At 38.1% G+C, this 21,255-nt stretch overlaps 1 protein-coding gene across 1 annotated transcript in view; it reads left to right on the forward strand.

The window, feature by feature from the left end:
• DNAH12 (dynein, axonemal, heavy chain 12) overlaps positions 1 to 21,255 on the forward strand; it is a 261,319-nt gene that overhangs the window by 160,874 nt on the left and 79,190 nt on the right. Inside the window, exons 41-50 of the mRNA XM_011998427.1 lie at positions 1,068 to 1,367; positions 1,886 to 2,064; positions 3,516 to 3,708; positions 8,605 to 8,766; positions 10,840 to 11,034; positions 15,083 to 15,216; positions 15,699 to 15,861; positions 16,883 to 16,963; positions 17,309 to 17,485; positions 19,969 to 20,100. Coding sequence (XP_011853817.1) covers positions 1,068 to 1,367; positions 1,886 to 2,064; positions 3,516 to 3,708; positions 8,605 to 8,766; positions 10,840 to 11,034; positions 15,083 to 15,216; positions 15,699 to 15,861; positions 16,883 to 16,963; positions 17,309 to 17,485; positions 19,969 to 20,100 — 1,716 coding nt within the window. The remainder of the gene's footprint in view (positions 1 to 1,067; positions 1,368 to 1,885; positions 2,065 to 3,515; positions 3,709 to 8,604; positions 8,767 to 10,839; positions 11,035 to 15,082; positions 15,217 to 15,698; positions 15,862 to 16,882; positions 16,964 to 17,308; positions 17,486 to 19,968; positions 20,101 to 21,255) is intronic.

Here is a 21,255-nt window from a genome sequence, read left to right on the forward strand (position 1 = left end):
GAGGCAGGAGAATCACTTGAACCCGGGAGGCGGAGGTTGCAGTGAGCCGAGATTGTGCCACCGCACTCCAGCCTGGCGACAGAACAAGACTCCATCTGAAAAAAAAAAAAAAAAAGTTGTTTAGTTTTCCTTTTTTGACTATATTATAAAAGGCTTAATTCACCTGCCTTTAAGAGAACATTAAACTTCATTTGGTGAATTCAGTACATAGTAAAAATATACTTCATTTCCTTATAGTCAATTTAGATATAAGGAAGAAGGCAGTGAGGGAATAAGAGATAGAAGGGAAGAGAGAGAACAAATTGATTTGTTTTGAAGTTGATTGTAGTAACAAGAAAATTATTTCATCATCTTCTTTGGAATGATTCAGCATGAGTTACCTGATTTCACTTTCTATAAAAGATTTTGTTTTTCACTATTTAACCTCAGATTATTCACCTTTAAATGGCATAACCATAATAACTGGGAAATAAAAGTAGAAACAGGTTTCTACTTGGATGGGCTTGGATGGAATCAGATGTTAAGTTCCCTCAGCTTTATAATGCCTGGTTGAGTGCTATAAGCCAAAATAAACATATATCCCATGCTAGGCTTAGTACTGTGCAATTTTCCAAGCCAGGATGATCTTTTTTCTTTTTTCTTTTCTTTTTTTTTTTTTTTTTGAGACAGAGTCTCACTTTGTTGCCCAGGCTGGAGTGCAATGGCGCGATCTCGGCTCTCTGCAACATCCACTTCCACCTCCTGAGTTCAAGCCATTCTCCTGCCTCAGCCTCCTGAGTAGCTGGGATTATAGGCATGCGCCACGACACCTGGCTAATTTTTGTATTTTTAGTAGAGACGGGGTTTTGCCATGTTGGCCAGGCTGGTCTACGAATTCCTGACCTTAGGTGATCTGCCGAGCTCAGCCTCTCAAAGTGCTGAGATTAGAGATGTGAACCACCGTGCTCAGTCCAAGCCCTTATAGTCTGATAGAGTAAATAAAATATTTTGTGTAACATTCCATTGGTTACATGACTTTGCTGATTATAAGCATTTTATTTTTACTTTGTTGCTTTTTTCATATTCAGATATATAAACAATCTGTGGAAAATCTTTTACCCACTCCCACAAAATCCCATTATACTTTCAACTTGCGTGATTTTTCACGTGTCATCCGGGGCTGTTTACTCATTGAAAGAGATGCTGTGGCGAGCAAACACACTATGATCCGTCTGTTTGTGCATGAGGTTCTCCGAGTGTTTTACGATCGCCTCATTAATGATGATGATCGAAGATGGCTGTTCCAGTTAACTAAAACTGTTATAAAGGACCATTTTAAAGAATCATTTGACAGTATCTTTTCACATTTGAGGAAACAAAATGCACCTGTGAGTATAGTGATTAAGAACATATTGAGTTAAAGCAGTACAATATATAAATTGTTACAATTAAGTTATATTTTAAAAAATCATTTCTTAATGAACTTTTTTTTAGCATTCCTTGTAAATAGGTGTTTGTTTTGAGAAGATTTATCTTCATAGGAAAGTATGCAACATAGAAGTTATTTAAAGAATAACACCTTATGTGGTAGGGAATAAATGATATAATAGATATAACGTGCTTAACATGATGACCATCACTTAGTAACTACTCAATAAATGGGAGTCACCCAGAATGACTTCTGTAGCCTAACAACAATAAAACGTATATGATAGAAGATCTTACTTTTCTTTTTATATCCTAAGGATGTAATCTCAGGTACTAATTTTGTAAGTATATTATTTACTACCCTAATGTTTAAAAAAATTACTTTATAACATGGATGAAACAAATTTTATACAACATTTTCTTAAATTTATTTTTTAAATGTTTTAAGTTTTATAATTTGTTGATTTCCTTTCCATAGGTAACTGAAGAAGACTTAAGAAATCTCATGTTTGGTGACTATATGAATCCTGACCTTGAAGGAGATGATAGAGTTTATATTGAAATTCCAAATATTCTTCATTTTAGTGATGTTGTGGACCAGTGCTTAGATGAGTATAATCAAACACACAAAACAAGAATGAATCTTGTCATTTTTAGGTACCTATATATGATGTTGATGCTTGAAATTGCTGCCTGTAAAACGTTATTATGAAATGTTTAAAATGTACCAAAAGGTGTAAAGAAAAATACGGTGAATAACTTTGTCCCCATTATCCAGCATAAGACATAAAATATTAGTAATTTATTTGAAGTTCCCTGTTATAGTCACACTCTCTCACTGCATCCTGTGTCCTAAGAGTAGCAGTGAAAAGAAACTTTTTTTTTTTTTTTGGGAGACTGAGTCTTGCTCTGTCGTCCAGGCTGGAGTGCAATAGCACAATCTCAGCTCACTGCAACCTCTGCCTCCTGGGTTCAAGCAATTCTCCTACCTCAGCCTCCCAGGTAGCTGGAACTACAGGCATGCAACACCACGCCCAGCTAATTTTTTTTGTATTTTTAGTAGATATGGGATTCACCATGCTGGCCAGGGTGGTCTCGAACTCCTGACCTCAAGTGATCTGCCCGCCTTGGCCTCCCAAAGTGCTGGGATTACAGACATGAACCACTGCGCCTGGCTGAAACTTGTGTTTCTTAGAACTTTTACTATACATGTGTGTATTCCTAAATATATACGCAGTCTTATTTTGCATATTTTAAAACTGCATATAAATGGTATAATACTAGACATAATCTTCTGATACTAGTTGATTTATTCCATATTGAGAGTCAAAGAAAAATGAATATTTACCACTATATTGCATTCTATTATGTAATTGTACCACAGTGTAGTCATTCTTCTGAGACAAATTTTAGGTGACTTCTAGTTTTTGCTATTATAAGAAAGGCTTTGAAAATTCTCATGCGTGTCTCCTTGGGTACATGTGTGAGAATTTCTCTAGGCTATTTTCCTATAAGTGGGATTATCATGTCATAGTATATAAGCATCTTCAACTTTACTAAATTTTGCCAAAACATCTTTAAAAATGATGATTATTTTTGAGAGCTTCCATTGTTCTTTACCTTTGCTGACGCTTAGGATTGACAGATATTGTAAGTTTTTCTAGTCTAAGGAGAGTGAAATGGTATCTCATTATCATTTTAATTTTAATTAACCTAATTACCAGTGAAGCTAAGTGCCTTTTCTGAATTTGTTGTTTTATAGGTAACGATCTTTTCTCACACAGAAATCTTAAGACACTGAAGAAACATATTTAATAAAAGTGATAAGATACTGCCAGTATTAGTTAATATTTCATTTTATTTGTATAACTTGTATATCAAGTTTCCTGAATTTGAACTTTTAATTAGTTTTCCCCTACATCGAATGATCCAGTTGTGACTGCTTTTGAAAAAATCACAGTTTTTGGTAGTAAATTCTTTAAAACTAGGATAGTAACATATGGGACAGCAAAGTCATGTTCTTCTAGGAAAGTAAAACAGTAGTTACATGTAAATATACATTTACATTTTTATTGTAATGCATTAATAAAATTTTTATTTTGTGGTAGGTATGTTTTGGAACATTTATCAAGAATATGTCGAGTTCTAAAGCAGTCTGGTGGAAATGCTTTGCTTGTCGGACTTGGAGGAAGTGGTCGTCAATCTTTAACTCGTCTGGCTACATCCATGGCAAAAATGCATATTTTCCAACCAGAAATGTCTAAGAGCTATGGTATGAATGAATGGAGAGAGGATATGAAGGTAAGATTATGAAGAAGCCTAGTATCTAAAATGAAAACAGTACATTCTTTTACTTGTAAAGAGAGAATCAGCCTGTGTAGCTGTGTACTGAACTTCAGTGATGATGATAATGATGATGATGATACTGTCCATAGAGCATCTACTGTGTGTGCTGAGTTCTGTCCTGAGTGCTTTACCTAGCTTTTACCTACATGATCTCATTCTATAGGTACAGCAATGCAATGCAGCAGGTGGGTTGTCTCTGTGTTTTACCGAAGCTGAGTGACATGTGATGCACAACAGAGCAAGGCTTTCTAACTCAAGTCTTATCCACTACACTATTACCATGGCTGCTGCTTTAAAAAAATTGTTGTATAATATTTGTACATATTTATGAGGTACATGTAATATTTTGATACATGCATAAAATGAATAACTATGGAGTCAGCACATTTAGGATATCTATCATATAGAACATCGATCTTTTTGTATTGGTAACATTGCATATCTTCTATCTTGAAATACGCAATACATTGTTAAATATAGTTGCGCTATTGTGCTATTGAACACTACAACTTCTTCTAACTGTATGTTCATACCCATTGACCTGCTTCTCTTTATCTTCCCCTGCCTGCATCTCCTTTCTGGCCTCTGATAACTGTCTTTCTACTCTCTACCTCCATGAGGTCAAATTTTTGGCTCTTACATGTAAGTGAGCACATGTGATGTTTATCTTTCTGTGCCTGGCTTATGCCATTGACTATATATTTATTCCAGTTCAGAGAGGACTTATTTCAGATATGGTTTCTAGCAGATTTAAACATGAACCTGATGATGATGATGATGGCATTAACGTTGTCTTAGTAGTAATCTAGGTTCTTTTGTTTCAACTTTAGCTTAAAAGACTCCCTTTAGCGTATCTTGTAGGGCAGATCTAGTGGTAAGGACTCCCTCGGTGTTTGTTCATCTGGAAAGGTTTTAATTTCACCTTCATTTTTGTAGGGCAGCTCTACCAGATACAGTGTTCTTGGTTGACAGGTTTTTATCTTTCTGCAATTAGAATATGTCACCCTACTTCCTTCTGGTCTGTACATTTTCTGCTGAGAAATTCACTGATAATCTTAAGGTAGTTCCCTTGTAGATGACAAGTTGCTTTTCTCTGGCTGCTTTCAATATTTTCTCTTTGTATTTGACTTTTGGCAGTTTGATTATATTGTTTTTTAGTGTGGATTTCTTTGACTTCATCCTAGTTGGAATTCATTGATCTTCCATAAAATGGAATTTTTATATCCACTTCTTTCCTCAGATTTGAGAAATTTTCAGCCATTATTTCTTGAAAAAGCTCTTTGTCCTCTCTTCCTCTGTCTCTCATTCTGGGATTTCCATAATGCATATATTGGTCCACTTGATGGTGTACCATAAATCCCTTAGGCTTGCTCCACCTTCCTTTATTGTCTTTGTTTAGTTTTTGCTCCATTAACCTGGTGATTTCCAATTACTTGTTTTCAAGTTGGTTGACTCTTGATTCTGCCTGATCAAGTCTAATATTGAACCCCTCTAGATAACTTTTTAGTTCAGTTTTATGTTTTGGGTCCAGAATTTCTATTTATATTTTATGGTTTCTATATCTTTGTTAATTCTCATTTTGTTCATGCATTGTTTTCCTGATTTAGCTCTGGGTTCCTTTCAGCTCACTGAGAAACTTTAAGGTAGTTATTTTAAATGTTTTGCTAGTCAGTTCATGGATCTGCATTTCCTTATGGTTGGTTTCTGGAACTTTATTTTGTTTCCTTGATTGGGCCACATTTCCTTATTTCTTTGCATCCCTTGTGATCTTTTTGAGAGTTGACCATTTGAAATAAAGCCACCCCTCCCAATCATTATGACTGGCCTCATTCAGGGAAGACCTTCACCAATCAACCTAGCTAGAGGTTCTGGGACCTTTCAGACCTTTTCTGAGGACGTGTCTTCTTTGAGGTTGTACGTGTGCTTTTATTGTTGCATGTATGAGTGCTTTTGACTGTCTTAATTTGCTGTTTCTTCTCAGGGGCTTTCAGTTGCTGATTCCGTTGTATTCCTCTGCCCTTGATCTCTTGCTCTCCCTGGTGCCTGCCTGTAGAACTGCAGCTTCTGCTGCTCTAACCCACCAGGGAACTCACCCTGTTTCAGTGGCCTCCAACCTGGTGTCCAAAATAGGCCATTGTTCCTGTTAGCACCTGAAGGCAGGTGGAACAGCCCCCACACAAGCCAGTATTCTGGGCTCAAGTTCAATTATATTCCTTCTGTCCTGAGGAAGGAGCCAGGATTTGGATGGTATTCTCTGAATCTCCCCACACTATGCCCAGTTGGGGGAGGGGCTAGAGTGAGAAAAATATGAGGTACTGTCTCACCCTTTTGGGAACAGTCTCTTCTCTTGTTCATGCTCTTTTCTGGGTGCTGCAGCCACTTAACTAGTTTCCAAAGTTCTCACAAAGGTAATTGTGTTCTGTATATTGCTAATACAGTGTCTTCAGGGTAGAAAAGGGTCTAGAGCTTCCTAGCCCATTATCTTACTGATGGTCACTTTCTTGATTCTTCTTTTGTAAAATTTGGATAATACTACCTATTTCAAAGATTATTATGGTTAAATTATATAATGTATATAGGGTTTTCTTAATATTCCTGACATATAATTAATATCAATTTTTTTTATTGAGATGAAGTCTCACTGTGTCACCCAGGCTGGAGTGCAGTGGCACAATCTCCACTCACTGCAACGTCCACCTGCCGAGTTCAAGTGGTTCTACTGCCTCAGCCTCCCTAGTAGCTGGAATTATTGGTGCCTGCCACCATACCTGGCTAATTTTTTTTTTCCTGTATTTTTGCTAGAGATGGGATTTCACCATGTTAACCAAGTTGGTCTCGGATCACCTGAGGTCAGAGGTCTGAGACCAGCCTGGCCAACATGATGAAACTCTATCTCTTCTAAAAATACAAAAATTAGCCAAGTGTGGTGGAACGGACCTGTAATTGCAGCTACTCAAGAGCCTGAGGCAGGAGAATCATTTGTAGTGGAATGAACCTATAATCTCAGATACTTGGAAGGCTGAGGCAGGAGAATCGCTAGAACCTGGGAGGCAGAAGTTGCAGTGAGCCAAGATCGTGCCACTGCACTCCAGCCCAGGCAAGAGAGCGAGACTTTGTCTCAAAAAAAAACAAAAAAAACAAATTACAATGATGCTCATGACAATAAGTTAAATATGTTTGTGTATATTGTATTGTAAAGTTTATTTTAAATTAAAATTTTTATGTTTTTTTTTTTTTTTTTTTTTTTGGAGAGGTGTCTCACTCTGTCACCCCAGCTGGAGTACAGTGGCATGATCATAGCTCACTGCAGCCTCAACCTCCCAGGTTCAAGCAACCCTACCGCTTCACCCTCCCTAGTAGCTGCCTGTGGGACTACAGGCATGTACCACCAGGCCTGGCTAATTTTTTTTTTTTTTTTTTTAGAGATGGTCTCTCATTATGTTGTCCAGGCTGCTCTCAAACTCCTGGGCTCAAGTAATCCTCCTGCCTCACCCTCTCAAACTGCTCAGATTACAGGGGTGAGCCACTGCACCCAGCCTAAGATTTATTTTGATATAATATTAATAATTATAAACCTGATACAATACTACTTTAAAAACTAGACTCCCTAGTTTTGATGACAGAAAATTATTTCTAAGAACAAAACAGCCTTCATATTGGAAGATGGCTGTAATGGGGAAAGGACGTAGTTGTGTACAATATAAAACTCCACCATTTATTTTATGGAGTGAAAATATTAGTTAATATTTAATGATTTAAAATATATGGTTTTACAATGTAGAAGGTTATTTTTAAGAATAACTTACAGAAGTTGTAATGCTATTTCACTGTGAACTACAGCGAGTTTGTATGCTGACAAATGTTTAACAACCAGCTTTCCAGGACTGGGGGTGAGAGGGAGCCTCTGATGGTAGATTTTCCAATTTCCATGATGTAAAAACTGCCCCATGGCTGATCTGAAGCTCCCAACATGCTGTCACTGAGAACAGAACTGAAAAGAGATATGCATAGAACACCATGACATGGTATTTTACTGTATTGATACAATAGATTGAAAAAATTTCCAGAGTATAGGTAATAGTAACATAATAAAATAGGAGATGAGATTTAAGCATTTACCTCTCTTTAAAATATAACTAGATTTTTGTACAATTGTAAGTTTATATAATTCAATTTTTAAATCCTGGCTATGTTTTACAAACTTCTGACAAGTCCCTGAAATTTTAACAGTCAGTTCTAACAAGCCTGTACAAGTCAACTTCAGCACACTACTGAGCCCATATCTTATATTAGGAATTTGGGTTGCCATTGACCCCTGCACAAAAACCCCAGCCTGTCTACACTGAAGTGTCTAGAGGTAGACAGGCTTTTGACAAAGCTGAATTTAGGGTATCAAATTATGTCCTTAGTAACTACTCTTTCTACTTCCTGACACAACTCTCTTCCATTTGGCTTCCTTCTCCAGCAGGCTCATTCCATGAGGCAAACAGTTAACTCCAAGTAATTAAGGTTACTGGCCTTTATATATTCCATCTCAGAACAGCCAGGATTCTTTCTGTTTCAAGTCTGTCTCAGTCCCTGACGTAAGACTATGGTTGGGCCCTGCTTAAATCATATGCCTTCCTCTGAATCAGTGATTATGTCTAGGGGTTTGGGGAAACTGACCAGTTTGGCTCTCCCACCCAGGGGACAGAGGCAGTGGAGGCCCCAAATGACAGCCCCAGTAGAAGTGGGGAGAGGTACTGCCCTAAAAATCAAAGTGTTGTTATCAAAAGAAGGGGAAAGTGAGGGAAATCAAAACCAACAGATGTCTACCATATTCTGCTTACAAGTACATTTTTATTTTTTAAGGGTCTGTTAAGGAATGTGGGCATGAGGGGCCAGAAGACCGTCTTTCTCATCACAGACACTCAGATTAAAGAGGAAGCTTTTCTAGAGGATATTGACAGTGTGCTCAATACAGGAGAAGTGCCTAACATTTTTGCAGCAGATGAGAAACAAGAAGTGATGGAGGTAAACACTTTTGGGAAAGTACTGCTCCTAGCACAAAACTTTATTTCTTGAAACCTTTTCTCAGCTCTTCAGGATAAATATAGTTTGTACATATGATTTTGGGGGTAATTAAAAATTTTAAGTATATTAGTTAAATACATCATTGGTGAATTTTAAATTGCTTCAACCATAGTTATGAGGCATAATTTTTGTTTTGTAACTCCTATCTTCATAATGATGACAGTTTGTTTCACCTGTTTAATGTTATTTAGCATGTTTTATGAGTGATTAGAGAATTTTAAATCATCTCTTAAGGTTACATTGATGTAAGAAAGCATGATTTTAATGCTACTTTATTAGTCTTTGTCATTTACACTGGTTAGTAAATTTTTTAAAAGTTTTAATGAAACTATCTTATAGGTTTGATACCTCTGAAAGTCTTGTTTGTGATTTAATTGACAAAAAATACAACGGTGACGTGTCCACTACTGTCACATACTTTAACCCTCATTTCTAAGATGAAAGTAATGTCACACTTTCTCATTACCATAATCACTTTTACCCACAAAATATATCACTCACACCTGGATATTTAATTCCCCACCTCCAGCCATAACATCTGGAGTGAAATGGACTCACACTTTCAAGTACTCTGCTTTTCTGTTCCATGAAATGGCAGCACAGGTAAGAGTTCTTCCCACATGGGGTTGCTGTGAGGTTTGAGAATCAAACAAAATAAAGCACTTATGTAGTGTCAGGCACTTACACAGCCCTCAGTAAATGGTGCATTACCAGTTCATAGTATGGAGTGTGGAAGGAGAAAAGAGGACAAAACAACACAACAAAAACCCATGTTCTTCGCTTTTATCTGGGATATGTCAGAGATGTGACCAAGGCTGCGAATTAGTGGTATTCTCCTGATTTATAGGAGAAATGCATCATCCATATGCCCATTCAAGGAATAGTCACCTTTGGGAAATGGAATTTCCTAAGCTTTGCTAGGCTGTCCTGCTGCTTTAGCTATTATCTATCTTTCATTCCCATCACTTTGCTACTAAACTTTTCCATTTCTTCACTATTTCTGTTATATATTTGCTATTTTATATACATCTATATTTTTTAAACAGTATCATATTCAATATACTGTTGCAAAACTTTTTTTTTTGGTTATTTTATCTTGCTTATCTTCTTGAAGCACAAAATACACTGTGTGTGTGTGTGTGTGTGTGTGTGTGTGTGTGTGTGTGTCTGTGTGTGTTTTTCTAGAGATGAAGTCTCACTGCTCTGTTGCCCAGGCTGGAGTGCAGTGGTGTAGCCATAGCTCACTGCAGCTTCCAACTCCTGGGCTCTTACCTCAGCCTCCCAAGAAGCTAGGATTCCAGGCATGAGACACCACTTTATTATTTTTAACTGTTGTATAAAATGCTAATATGTGGATCTTTTACATTTGTAACTACTTCCTTACTGATTGATACTTCAGCTGTTTACATTTTTTCTCTTAAAAACAATGTAAAATTGGCCAGGCGCGGTGGCGCAAGCCTGTAATCCCAGCACTTTGGGAGGCCGAGACGGGCGGATCACAAGGTCAGGAGATCGAGACCATCCTGGCTAACACGGTGAAACCCCATCTCTACTAAAAAATACAAAAAACTAGCCGGGCGAGATGGCAGACGCCTGTAGTCCCAGCTACTCGGGAGGCTGAGGCAGGAGAATGGCGTGAACCCGGGAGGCGGAGCTTGCAGTGAGCTGAGATCCAGCCACTGCACTCCAGCCTGGGCGACAGAGCGAGACTCCCTCTCAAAAAAAAAAAAAAAAAAAATGTAAAATTACGTCTCTATACATCTTTGTGAACTTTTGTGATTATCTTTATAAGGTAAATTCTTGGCAGATACTTGTTTTTAAATTGTAGAATTTTGAGTTGGAAGAGGTTTTCTACATTTAAACTATGTCAAAGTCATCCTATTGATATGAAACCAAAATTTTACAGATATTTACAGGGAGCAATAAAACTTCTTCATATTCTAATATCCACCAATCTCACTGCCAGCTTATCTATTTTTATTTACAAGGTTTTTATTTTCTGATATTCCCTAGGGTGTTCGTCCAGTAGCTCAGGCTGGCAGTAAACATGATGAACTCAGCCCCTTAGCCCTGTTTGCTTTCTTCGTGAATCGCTGCAAAGATAATCTTCATGTCGTGGTGGCCTTTAGCCCCATTGGAGATGCCTTTCGAAATCGCTTGAGACAGTTCCCATCACTCATCAACTGCTGTACCATTGACTGGTTTCAGGTTTGTCATTTTTCTTGGTTGGAGGGGGAGGCAACTAACTCTTTTGGAATTTTAGTGAAATATTTGAAAAACTTCATTAATATACATTCAGCAAGTGTTTGTTTCTTGATCAGTTACTGTAATGACAGGCGTAATGTTCAGCACCAGAGACTGATAGGACTACGTGATCCTCACAAGGAGCTTACACTATAGACTGGAAGATAGAAAAAGCAGTCAGCAATCGTGATTATATAAGAGAGCCATAATGTTGATGTGCAAAGGGTATACATACGAAGGCAGTGAATTTCTGAGGCATGAAGATGAATTAGTTACATAGAGGGGGAGTGTATTAGGAATCAATAGGAAATTTGTATGTAAAGAAATTTATTATGAGGAATTGGCTCGTATGATTATGAAGCCTAAAAAGTCCCAAGATCTGCAGTTGGTAGGTGAAAGCCCAGGAAAACCAGTGATGTAGTTCCAGTCTGAAGGCCGGCAGGCTCAGGAGCCAGGAAGAGCCAATTCAGTCCAAGTCTGAAGGGAGGAGAAAAAGAACCAATGTCTCAGCTTGAAGACAATCATACAGGAGGAATTTGGGGGAGGATCAGCATTTGTGTTGCGTTGGATTGAACAAAATTGGACAAGGACAATTGAATGCAGTCCATTGACATTAGGGAGGGCACTCTGCTTTACTCAGTCTATAATGATTTAAATGTTGAACTCATGTAAAAACACTCTGACAGAAACACCCAGAATCATGTTTGACCAAATATCTGGGAACCTCATGGCCCAGTCAAGTTGACACATAAAATGAACCATTATTAGAGGACAGTACATGGAAAAGGAGAAGGGTGGGAAGAGGTTGGCTCGTCTGCCCCACTGAAAATTGTTTGGTATAGCTGGCTGGCATTTTAAGGGCAGCAGCAGTTGAGTTGGAGCTTTGGGTGCGTATCAGGTTACAAAGAGATTGGCAAGGTATTCCTAGGAATTTGGTTTTATACCAGAGACATCACAGTGGCATCAACATATTTTTAGATAATCTGCATTTAGGAAAAAACCAAAACAGTTGGAAGCTGTGTGGTGGGTGAATTACAGTAGGGCAAAACAAGAGACAGGAAAACCAGCTAGGCAACAATTTCAGTCAAGCTGGAAGCAAATGATGAAGGCCACTGCCTCACCTAAGACAGACTGCACTGCCTGTGTAAAACCATTTGGTATTCATACTTTTGAGAACAGTAACTCATGGTACCTTCTATTTGATTGTTTTATGTGCAATAGAATGTGGACTGTGCATTGACCCTGGATAATTTTTTTTTAAAAATTAGTTTCTGGTACTGATTTGTTTTATTCTCTTTGCCTAATTCTTATCAACTGCATTCTGGTTTTGTTTGGGAAATCACAATCCATGTAACTATGTATCAGAGGGATTGAATCATGGTTGGTCTAAGTCTATATATATATATATATAGAGAGAGAGAGAGAGAGAGAGAGAGAGACAGGATCTCTGTCGTCCAGGCTAGAGTGCACTGGTGCAATCTCACCTCACTGCAACCTCTGCCTCCTGGGCTCAAGCAATCCTCCCACCTCAGCCTCCAGAGTAGTTGGGACTATCGGTGTATGCCACCATGCCCAACTCATTTTTAAATTTTTTATAGAGACAGGGTTTCTCTATGTCGTCCAAGCTTGTCTCCCACCTCAGCCTCTCAAAGTGCTGGGATTATAGGCATGAGCCATTGTGCCCAGCCCTAAGCCAATATTGGTGCTTTCAGGTGGGCACGGTGGCTCACACCTGTAATCCCAGCACTTTGGGAGGCCGAAGCGGGTGGGTCATGAGGTCAAGAGATGGAGACCATCCTGGCCAACATGGTGAAACCCTGTCTCTACTAAAAATATAAAAGTTAGCTCAGTGTGGTGCTGCACGCCTGTAGTCCCAGCTACTCAGGAGGCTAAGCCAGGAGAATTGCTTGAACCCAGGAGGCGGAGGTCGCAGTGGGCTGAGATTGTGCCACTGCACTCCAGCCTGGCAACAAAGTGAAACTCCGTCTCAAAAAAAAGATATATATATATGTGTGTGTGTGTGTGTGTGTGTATGTGTGTGTGTGTGTGTGTGTGTATATGTGTGTGTGTGTATATATGCTTTCATTTCTCTTGCTAGTGATTGTTTTATGCCTGAGCCCATGTATGAACCATACCTTGCCAGTGGGTCCTGGGGAGCTTTGGGGAAAAAAAGTATTTTCACTATAAAAGGAGTCACATGGTAATAAAAGGGCCTTTTTTTGGTCTCTCAATCTTGTTGCTTGAGAATGTGATGCCCATAGCTGCAGCAGTCATCATGTCACCATAATGGGACAAACCCAAGGATGAAATAAAGTGCACTGAGAAAGGAACAAGACGGAAAAAACGTGAATACTTGATAATATAGTTGAGCTTCTAAATGAAGCAACCCTGGAAATACCCTACTTCTGGGTATTACTCTATAAGAATATGCATCTTCTCTTTTTTGAAGATACAGTAAGACTGGTTTTCTGCCTCTTTAGTCATAAATATCCTAACTGCTACAGATAGTATTAAATATGCATGATAATTAGCAGGGTGATTAAAAATGAAGCATGCAGAACAAAAAGATAAGCCTCCATAGTATTTTTTAATGATGTGTAAGTTATATGACATTTAACCTGGCATTTTATAAAATTTCGCTAATCTTAATAGTTCTTTAGAAGTCTCTCTTAGATTTAAAATGTGTATTGGTACAATTGGGTCACATGAATATAACAATCTATTAATAAAAAATGCATACACTGGCAGTATGTGCTTAGGCTAGACACCAAAAAAAAATTGGTCTTAAAATGCGTATTATCTGCTACAAAGGAAAAAAAATTATAAGCATAGTATTGAAACTAAATGAAAGGAAACCTGGAAAATACTCTAGTGAGCAAATAAAGATTAATGATATGCCATGTATTGGTAAGTGCTGAGAAGAAAACTCAGTATAAAAGGCAGAGTAATGAGGGAAGTAATGCTGTTTTATAAAGAGTGCTCTGGGAAGGCCTTCCTGATAAGTCGGTATATGAGCTTGGATGTGAAGGAAGTGAGAGCATGAACCACATGGAGGTCTGAGGGAGAGGGTTCTAGTCAGAGGGAAAAGCACGTCCAAAGACCCAGAGGTAGGAGCATGCTTGACATATTGCAGGAAAGCCAAGAAAGGAACCATTTCACTAAGATGGAGAGGACTGGCTAGGAAGCAAATTTGTAGGGAAGAAAATTTAAAAATCAACTTTGGATGTTATAGTAGAAATTGTGATGGTCTCCCAGTAATAGAAACCCAAACCAAACACATTGGGTTTTTTAACTCTCATAGGAAAAAAAAATCTAAAGGTAAGCAGAGTGGGGCTTTTGTGGCTTAACAAAGTCATGAGGATCCCAAGTTTTTCTGCTTTACCATCCTTAGCATGTGACTTCCATTCTCAAAGTAACTTAGGGCGGTGAGGTGGCTGCTAGAGTGCCATTGTTCACAATTGTGTTCCAAACAAGAAGTAGAAGAATGAAAGTAGGCCAAAAAGGATATCCCAGCTCTACCCTGAAGTCCCCACCCAACAACTGCTTATGTGTCATTGGCCATCCTGAATTCCAAAGGAGTCTAGGAAATCTAGTCTTTTAGCTGGATATATTGCTATCTAGAATAAAATTGGAGTCCCAAGGAAGAAAGGGCTAGTAGATATTGGGTGGACAACTAGCAGCTTCTGCCACTGTCATGATAAATTTGGGGTGCCTACTAGACATCCAAGTGGAAGAGTTGGGAAGGCAGTGTAATATATCTTTGATAAATAAAACTTCATTGATCCTTTCTTTATATTATCCTTTTTTTTTCATTTTAGTATATAAGAATATTAGGTCTTTCAGAGACCTCAGTCTCTCTTATTCTGCTTTGTTCATTAAAATTTTAATTTTCTCAAAACCAAATTATTCTCCCATAGGAAGTCATGTAACTTATTATGCATTAACTTATGGAGTTGGAGTGAGACTACTGTTCATCTTAAATTTCAAGAGTTTTTCTTTTTCTTGTTTTCAGTCATGGCCTGAAGATGCTCTTGAACGTGTAGCTGTGAAATTCTTAGAAACACTGGAGCTTACTGAGGTTGAACGACAAGAGATAGTTCCAATCTGTAAACACTTTCACACCTCCATTATGGATCTTTCAGAAAGGTTAATATTAGTAAATTTTAAAATGACAATGAAGGGATCTGTGAAGCCCATTTCCAAATTAATTCACATGTATTTGCTATCTTATCTGCTATCCCCTTTCCTACTGTACTTACCTGGTTTACGTGATATCTTGGGTCACTTACCAAGTTAGATCCTCCTGGCTTATGAAACATGTGAAATAGTCTGATTCTTTCTTGCTGTAGTTCATCTTTTATAGACATATTTGTTGATTTGTGGTTTTTTAAAAGATAGGATCTCACTTGATTTGTGCCTTTTAAATATGTCACCACTAGTTGTTATTTTAGAGACAAGAAATTATAATGTGGTAATATGTAGGATTCTAGAGTCTTACATTGTTCAAGTACTCACTAACTTCTATATAAAATGTAATCTTTATTAAATGTCTGTTAATGGTATGTTGAATTTACCTTTTTGTGGAATCCATTACTTATAGTGAAGTATGTTATCTGCCTCTCTTTTAGGTTCTTGCATGAGTTAGGACGACATAACTATGTTACTGCTACTTCTTATCTTGAACTCATTGGCTCATTTCGACAGCTTTTGACAAAGAAGCGACAAGCTGTCATGGAAGCAAAACAGCGATACGTGAATGGGCTTGACAAATTAGCTTTTGCTGAGTCTCAGGTAAATTTGATGAGCTGCTCAGAATGGTAATATATACTGAGAAGTATAAGAAATAATAATACAAGCTATAATTTATTGAGAATATGTGATATGCCAGGCTCTTTGTTATGTATTTCACATCTATTCCTTCAGTTATTCTTCATAACAACTCTATAAGGTAGACACTTTTATGATCCTCATTTTACAAATGAGTATAGTAAGTTTTATAGAAGTTCAGTAAGTTGCCTAGACCACACAGCTCAAATAGATCATGTTTTATTTTAATTAATTTTTTGCCATTTAAGAGAATATAAGTTTAGGTCGCTTTTTATTATAAAAGCTGGTTAAATATGAGATTTGTGGTTTTTTAAATAAGTGCTAGTAATACTTAATTAGTGTTAGTTCAACATAAGTAATAGAGGTTTAGTTGGCTGATCTTTGTATCATATGTCATGCACATAGTATACCAGGAATACTCTGAGATGCTGCTTTGTTTTCAATCTACATTTCTTCCATGGCAACTGCATTCTCCTACTGAGGTCTTCTGTGAAGAAAACTGGCCCACACCTTTTTTTTTTTTTTTTTTTTTTTTGAGACGGAGTGTCACTCTGTCACCCAGACTGGAGTGTAATGGCACAATCTTGGCTCACTGCAACCTCCACCTCCCAAGTTCAAGCAATTCTGTCTCACCCTCCCGAATAGCTGGGATTACAGGTGCACGCCGCCACGCCTGGCAAATTTTTTGTATTTTTAGTAGAGACGGGATTTCACCATGTTCCTCAGGCTTGTCTCGAATTCCTGAGCTCAGGCAGTCCACCTGCCTCGACCTCCCAAAGTGCTAGGATTACAGACGTGAGCCACTGTGCTTGGCCCTGGCCCACACTTTCATAGTTTTGTTTATCATGCAAAGAACTAGCAGAAAAAGTTGAGATTTTCTGCTCCAATACTTTTATGGATACATTTAAATTTATATTTTCTGCATTTGGTTTCAATAGCAATTACAGCAATGGAAACTTAATCATATTATAAACTGTCTCTTTAGGTTGGTGAAATGCAAATGGAGCTTGTTGAATTACAGCCCAAATTGGAGGAAGCTAAAATTGAAAATGCAAATATGATGCAGGTAGAGTATCCTGAATGTTTTTCATGTCAAAGGACAATTGAAATATGTAAAATTAGCCTAGAAAGTAAGAGTTAATTTTTTGGCACTAGACTTTAGAAACTTTACCCTTTTCCATTGACTGGCTGTCTCATTGGGTCCAATGTGGGTTCTGTCTTTTTTGAAGGAATTTGTGAAGCCGATTTCCAAATTAGTTCACAGGTATTTGTATTTCTCCTGATTTTATTATAGACCCTTCTATCCTTCAAAATGATATTTTAGATTCCCTGATTTTCAAATATTCTTTTGTCTAGGATTGAAAAAGCAATAGGGTGTTTGAGAAATTGTCTTCATCTTTCACTTCTTTAGGTTATTGAGATAGAGTCTGTACAAGTGGAAGCGAAAAGACAATTTGTGAAATTGGATGAAGAGGTAGCCAGTGGGAAAGCTGAAGAAGCCCAAGCTCTGAAAAATGAGTGTGAAAGTGACCTAGCTGAGGCAATTCCAGCCTTGGAAGCAGCTCTGTCTGCACTGGATACACTTAAGGCACGTGTTTGAATTAACTACTTTGTGTTTCATCAACAGAGGGAAGTTGAATATGGGTATTTGGCTTATTAGAAGTGGCTGTATTTCAGTAGGTGGCATTATCTTGTTTCTTTCTAATCAAATGAAACTTGCCTCTTAACAGTTTGCCTTTGATATATTGTTTTATTTTATTTTATTTTTATTTTATTTTATTTTATTTATTTATTTTTGAGGCAGAGTCTCACTTTGTTGACCAGGCTGGAGTGCAGTAGTGCAGTCATGGCCCGCTGCAGCCTCCATCTCCTGGGCTCAAATGATTCTCCTACCATAGCCTCCTCAGTAGCTAGGACCACAGACACACACCACTATGCCTGGCTAATCTTTTTAAATTTTTTTTTTTTTTGTAGAGACAGGGTCACCCTATGTTGCCCATGTTGGTCTCAAACTCCTGGGCTCAAGTTATCCTCCCAGCTTGGCCTCTCAAAGTGCTGGGATTATAGGCATGAGCTTCCATGCCTGGCCTATTTTTGCTTTTTGTATATTATTTATAATTTTCATTCAGGATATTCTAGTAGAATGAGACGAATAGACTCCAAGAGGCCAAAGTGGTTCTGTACGTGGACCAGCAGGCATATGTTAAGTACAGTGTGGAGCTAGTCTTCTGCAGCCTCCTGGACCTGCATACACAGAAAAACTTAAAGGCCATTTCCAGTACAGCTGTGAGTGGCACCATCTGTACCACATTATGTTGTACACAACTTTTTACAGGTCTTTAGGGAAGACCAGAACAACTGCACCAAGCACAGCAGGAGAGACAGCATCTGTTGACTAGGGGGTCAACAGTGTATTCAGGTCCCATTTTTTGCCTTTTTTCCTAATCAATACTCTTTCTTTCATGTAACAGACCTGACAAGACTGTAAACTCAACCTGTGGGCAATTCAGCATTTCACAGAATCAAACTCTCTGATTTTCAGTAACATCAGCCCTGTAGTTATAAGACAAGAGATTATTTTAGGGCATTTATAGAAATTTCCTAGTGCTCTCAATGCACTATGAATCAGGAATTTAAAACGCTGAGCTTATTATATTCTTTCTTCATGCTCTCAGGTACTTTCTTTCTTTCTTTTTTTTTTTTTGAGACAGGGTCTCACTCTGTCACTCAGATTGGAGTGCAGCGATGTGATCATAGCTCACCACAACCTGAAACTTTTGGGTTAAAGTAATCCCCCCCAACCCCCCGACTCAGCTTCCTGAGTAGCTGGAACTACAGTCACGTGACACCATGCCTGGCTAATTTCTGGCACATTTAAGAGTCACTTATTACCCTGTGATCTTTCTGCATTCTCTCCTTAGAGATTTATTACAGCAGCTACTTATTTTGACAAAGCCTTGTTTTAAGAGGCACTCCATTCTAGGTGACCATGAGCAACTTCTCTCATGTAACTCTCAAGTAAGTAACTTCTCTCTATGTTCCATGAACTTTCAGCACTCCATCCCCTGATATAGGATTCTTGATGCCTTCAATTTAGGTCATTAATACTAGGGTCCCCTTTCATTGAGAGTCTGTTGCTTATACCCTTCCTGATATCAAATGCTGTATTACCTGAGTTAGAGTTCAGTTACAGAGAAGAGAGTTAACTCTATTTAGTATAAGCAGACAAAGATTCTTTAGGGAATTTTATAAATGGATTACAGAATTGTTGGAAGAGGCTGAGCCTCCAGGAATGACTCACAAAGACATACCGCAGAAATGGTCTACCAGAGCAGCTGTCCCTCTGAGTAGGAAGCCTGCAGAGCCTTCCTACAGTGCCACATGACCTCCACTATAATCTACATTGTAACAATGGATGTCTTGCACCCTGCCACTCTCCCCATTTATTGTCTGAATTCTAGTATCACTCAAGTGATCTGGAATCGAATTCTCACCCAGAACTCTAGTTGCATGAAAAACTAAGATATATAGTTGTTAGCTTTCCAACATTTGCATCTTGCAAGAAATGTCAGAAATATATTGGTGTGGGTAAATGAATCTATACTATCTAACAATGTATACCTTTTTAGAAAATAGGTTTGGAATTGGGACCTACCTCTTCTTTCATCTTCAATACAACTAATATATATAAGCAAATATAGAATTAAATCTTCATCTAAATTAGGATTCTTAACCTAGGTTCCACAAATGGGTGTGGTATGTGATTGTATATGCGAAAAACTATATTTTCTGGTGGATTTATAGCTGCCATTATATTCTCATAAGTATCTATGACTGACCCCTCCCAACATTTGAGAACCATTAGTCTTAATCTGTGCTGAATTCTCTTTTGCTAATTGTTTCATAATCACATAAAGTAAAAAAATAAATAAAAAATAAAAACAACAAAACTTTGATTTCAAATAAAAAGGAGTGCTTTCATTATTCTCCAACATTACTTTAAAATTTTTTCATTATTTAAAAGTAAACTATTCTGAAGATGTCCTGTTTGTTTTTGTTTTTTTCTTTTAGCCAGCTGACATTACAATTGTGAAATCAATGAAGAATCCTCCATCTGGTGTTAAACTAGTTATGGCTGCTGTTTGTGTCATGAAAGATATAAAACCAGAAAAAATTTCAGATCCTTCAGGGACTGGAGGCAAGGTAATAACTTGACACAGATTTGAATCATATTCATGAATGTATAGAACTTGTCAGCAGCAACTATTATCAAATATCAACAGTACCCAAATTAGGGAAGAAACATTGTTTTCCAGATATTGTCTGTATATATTCTAGGGTAAAGCTAAGACAATGTAGTGTCAAAAAAATGTGATTCCAGATGAATCTGGCTAACATGGTAAAACCCCGTCTCTACTAAAATACAAAAATTAACCGGATGCAGTGGCAGGCACCTGTCATCCCAGCTACTCAGGAGGCTGAGGCAGGAGAATTGCTTGAACCCAGGAGGCAGAGGTTGCAATGAGCCAAGATCGTGCCTCTGCACTCCAGCCTTGGTGACAGAGTGGGACTCCAGCTCAAAAAAAAAAAAAAAAAAAATGTGGTTCTAGTTGCTTCCATCTCCTTTTCTGTCTATGCAGAATTCTCCACTACCATGGGCTTGGAACTAAATGAACACTGAGGTACTTGTACTTTTCCAGCTAAGATTCTTTCTAGGTATTCCAACAAATCTGCTGAGTTAAGCAGTATAGTGAAGTTGTTAAAAGCATGTGCTCTGGAGCTAGAATGTCTGTATTCAGAAATCCCAGCCCCACTAGCAGCGTGACCTTGGTTAAGGTATTTAACGTGTGGGATTCCATTAAAAAGAGATGTACCATATGACCCAGCCATCCCATTACTGGGTATATACCCAAAGGATTATAAATCATGCTGCTATAAAGACACATGCACACGTATGTTTATTGCGGCACTATTCACAATAGCGAAGACTTGGAATCAACCCAAATGTCCATCAGTGACAGACTGGATTAAGAAAATGTGGCACATATACACCATGGAATACTATGCAGCCATAAAAAAGGATGAGTTTGTGTCCTTTGTAGGGACATGGATGCAGCTGGAAACCATCATTCTTAGCAAACTATCACAAGAACAGAAAACCAAACACCACATGTTCTCACTCATAGGTGGGAACTGAACAATGAGATCACTTGAACTTGGGAAGGGGAACATCACACACCAGGGCCTATCATGGGGAAGGGGGAGGGGGGAGGGATGGCATTGGGAGTTATACCTGATGTAAATGACGAGTTGATGGGTGCTGACGAGTTGATGGGTGCAGCAGACCAACATGGCACA

This window comes from Mandrillus leucophaeus, unplaced genomic scaffold, assembly GCF_000951045.1.
Source record: "Mandrillus leucophaeus isolate KB7577 unplaced genomic scaffold, Mleu.le_1.0 Scaffold57, whole genome shotgun sequence".
Lineage (NCBI taxonomy): Eukaryota > Metazoa > Chordata > Mammalia > Primates > Cercopithecidae > Mandrillus > Mandrillus leucophaeus.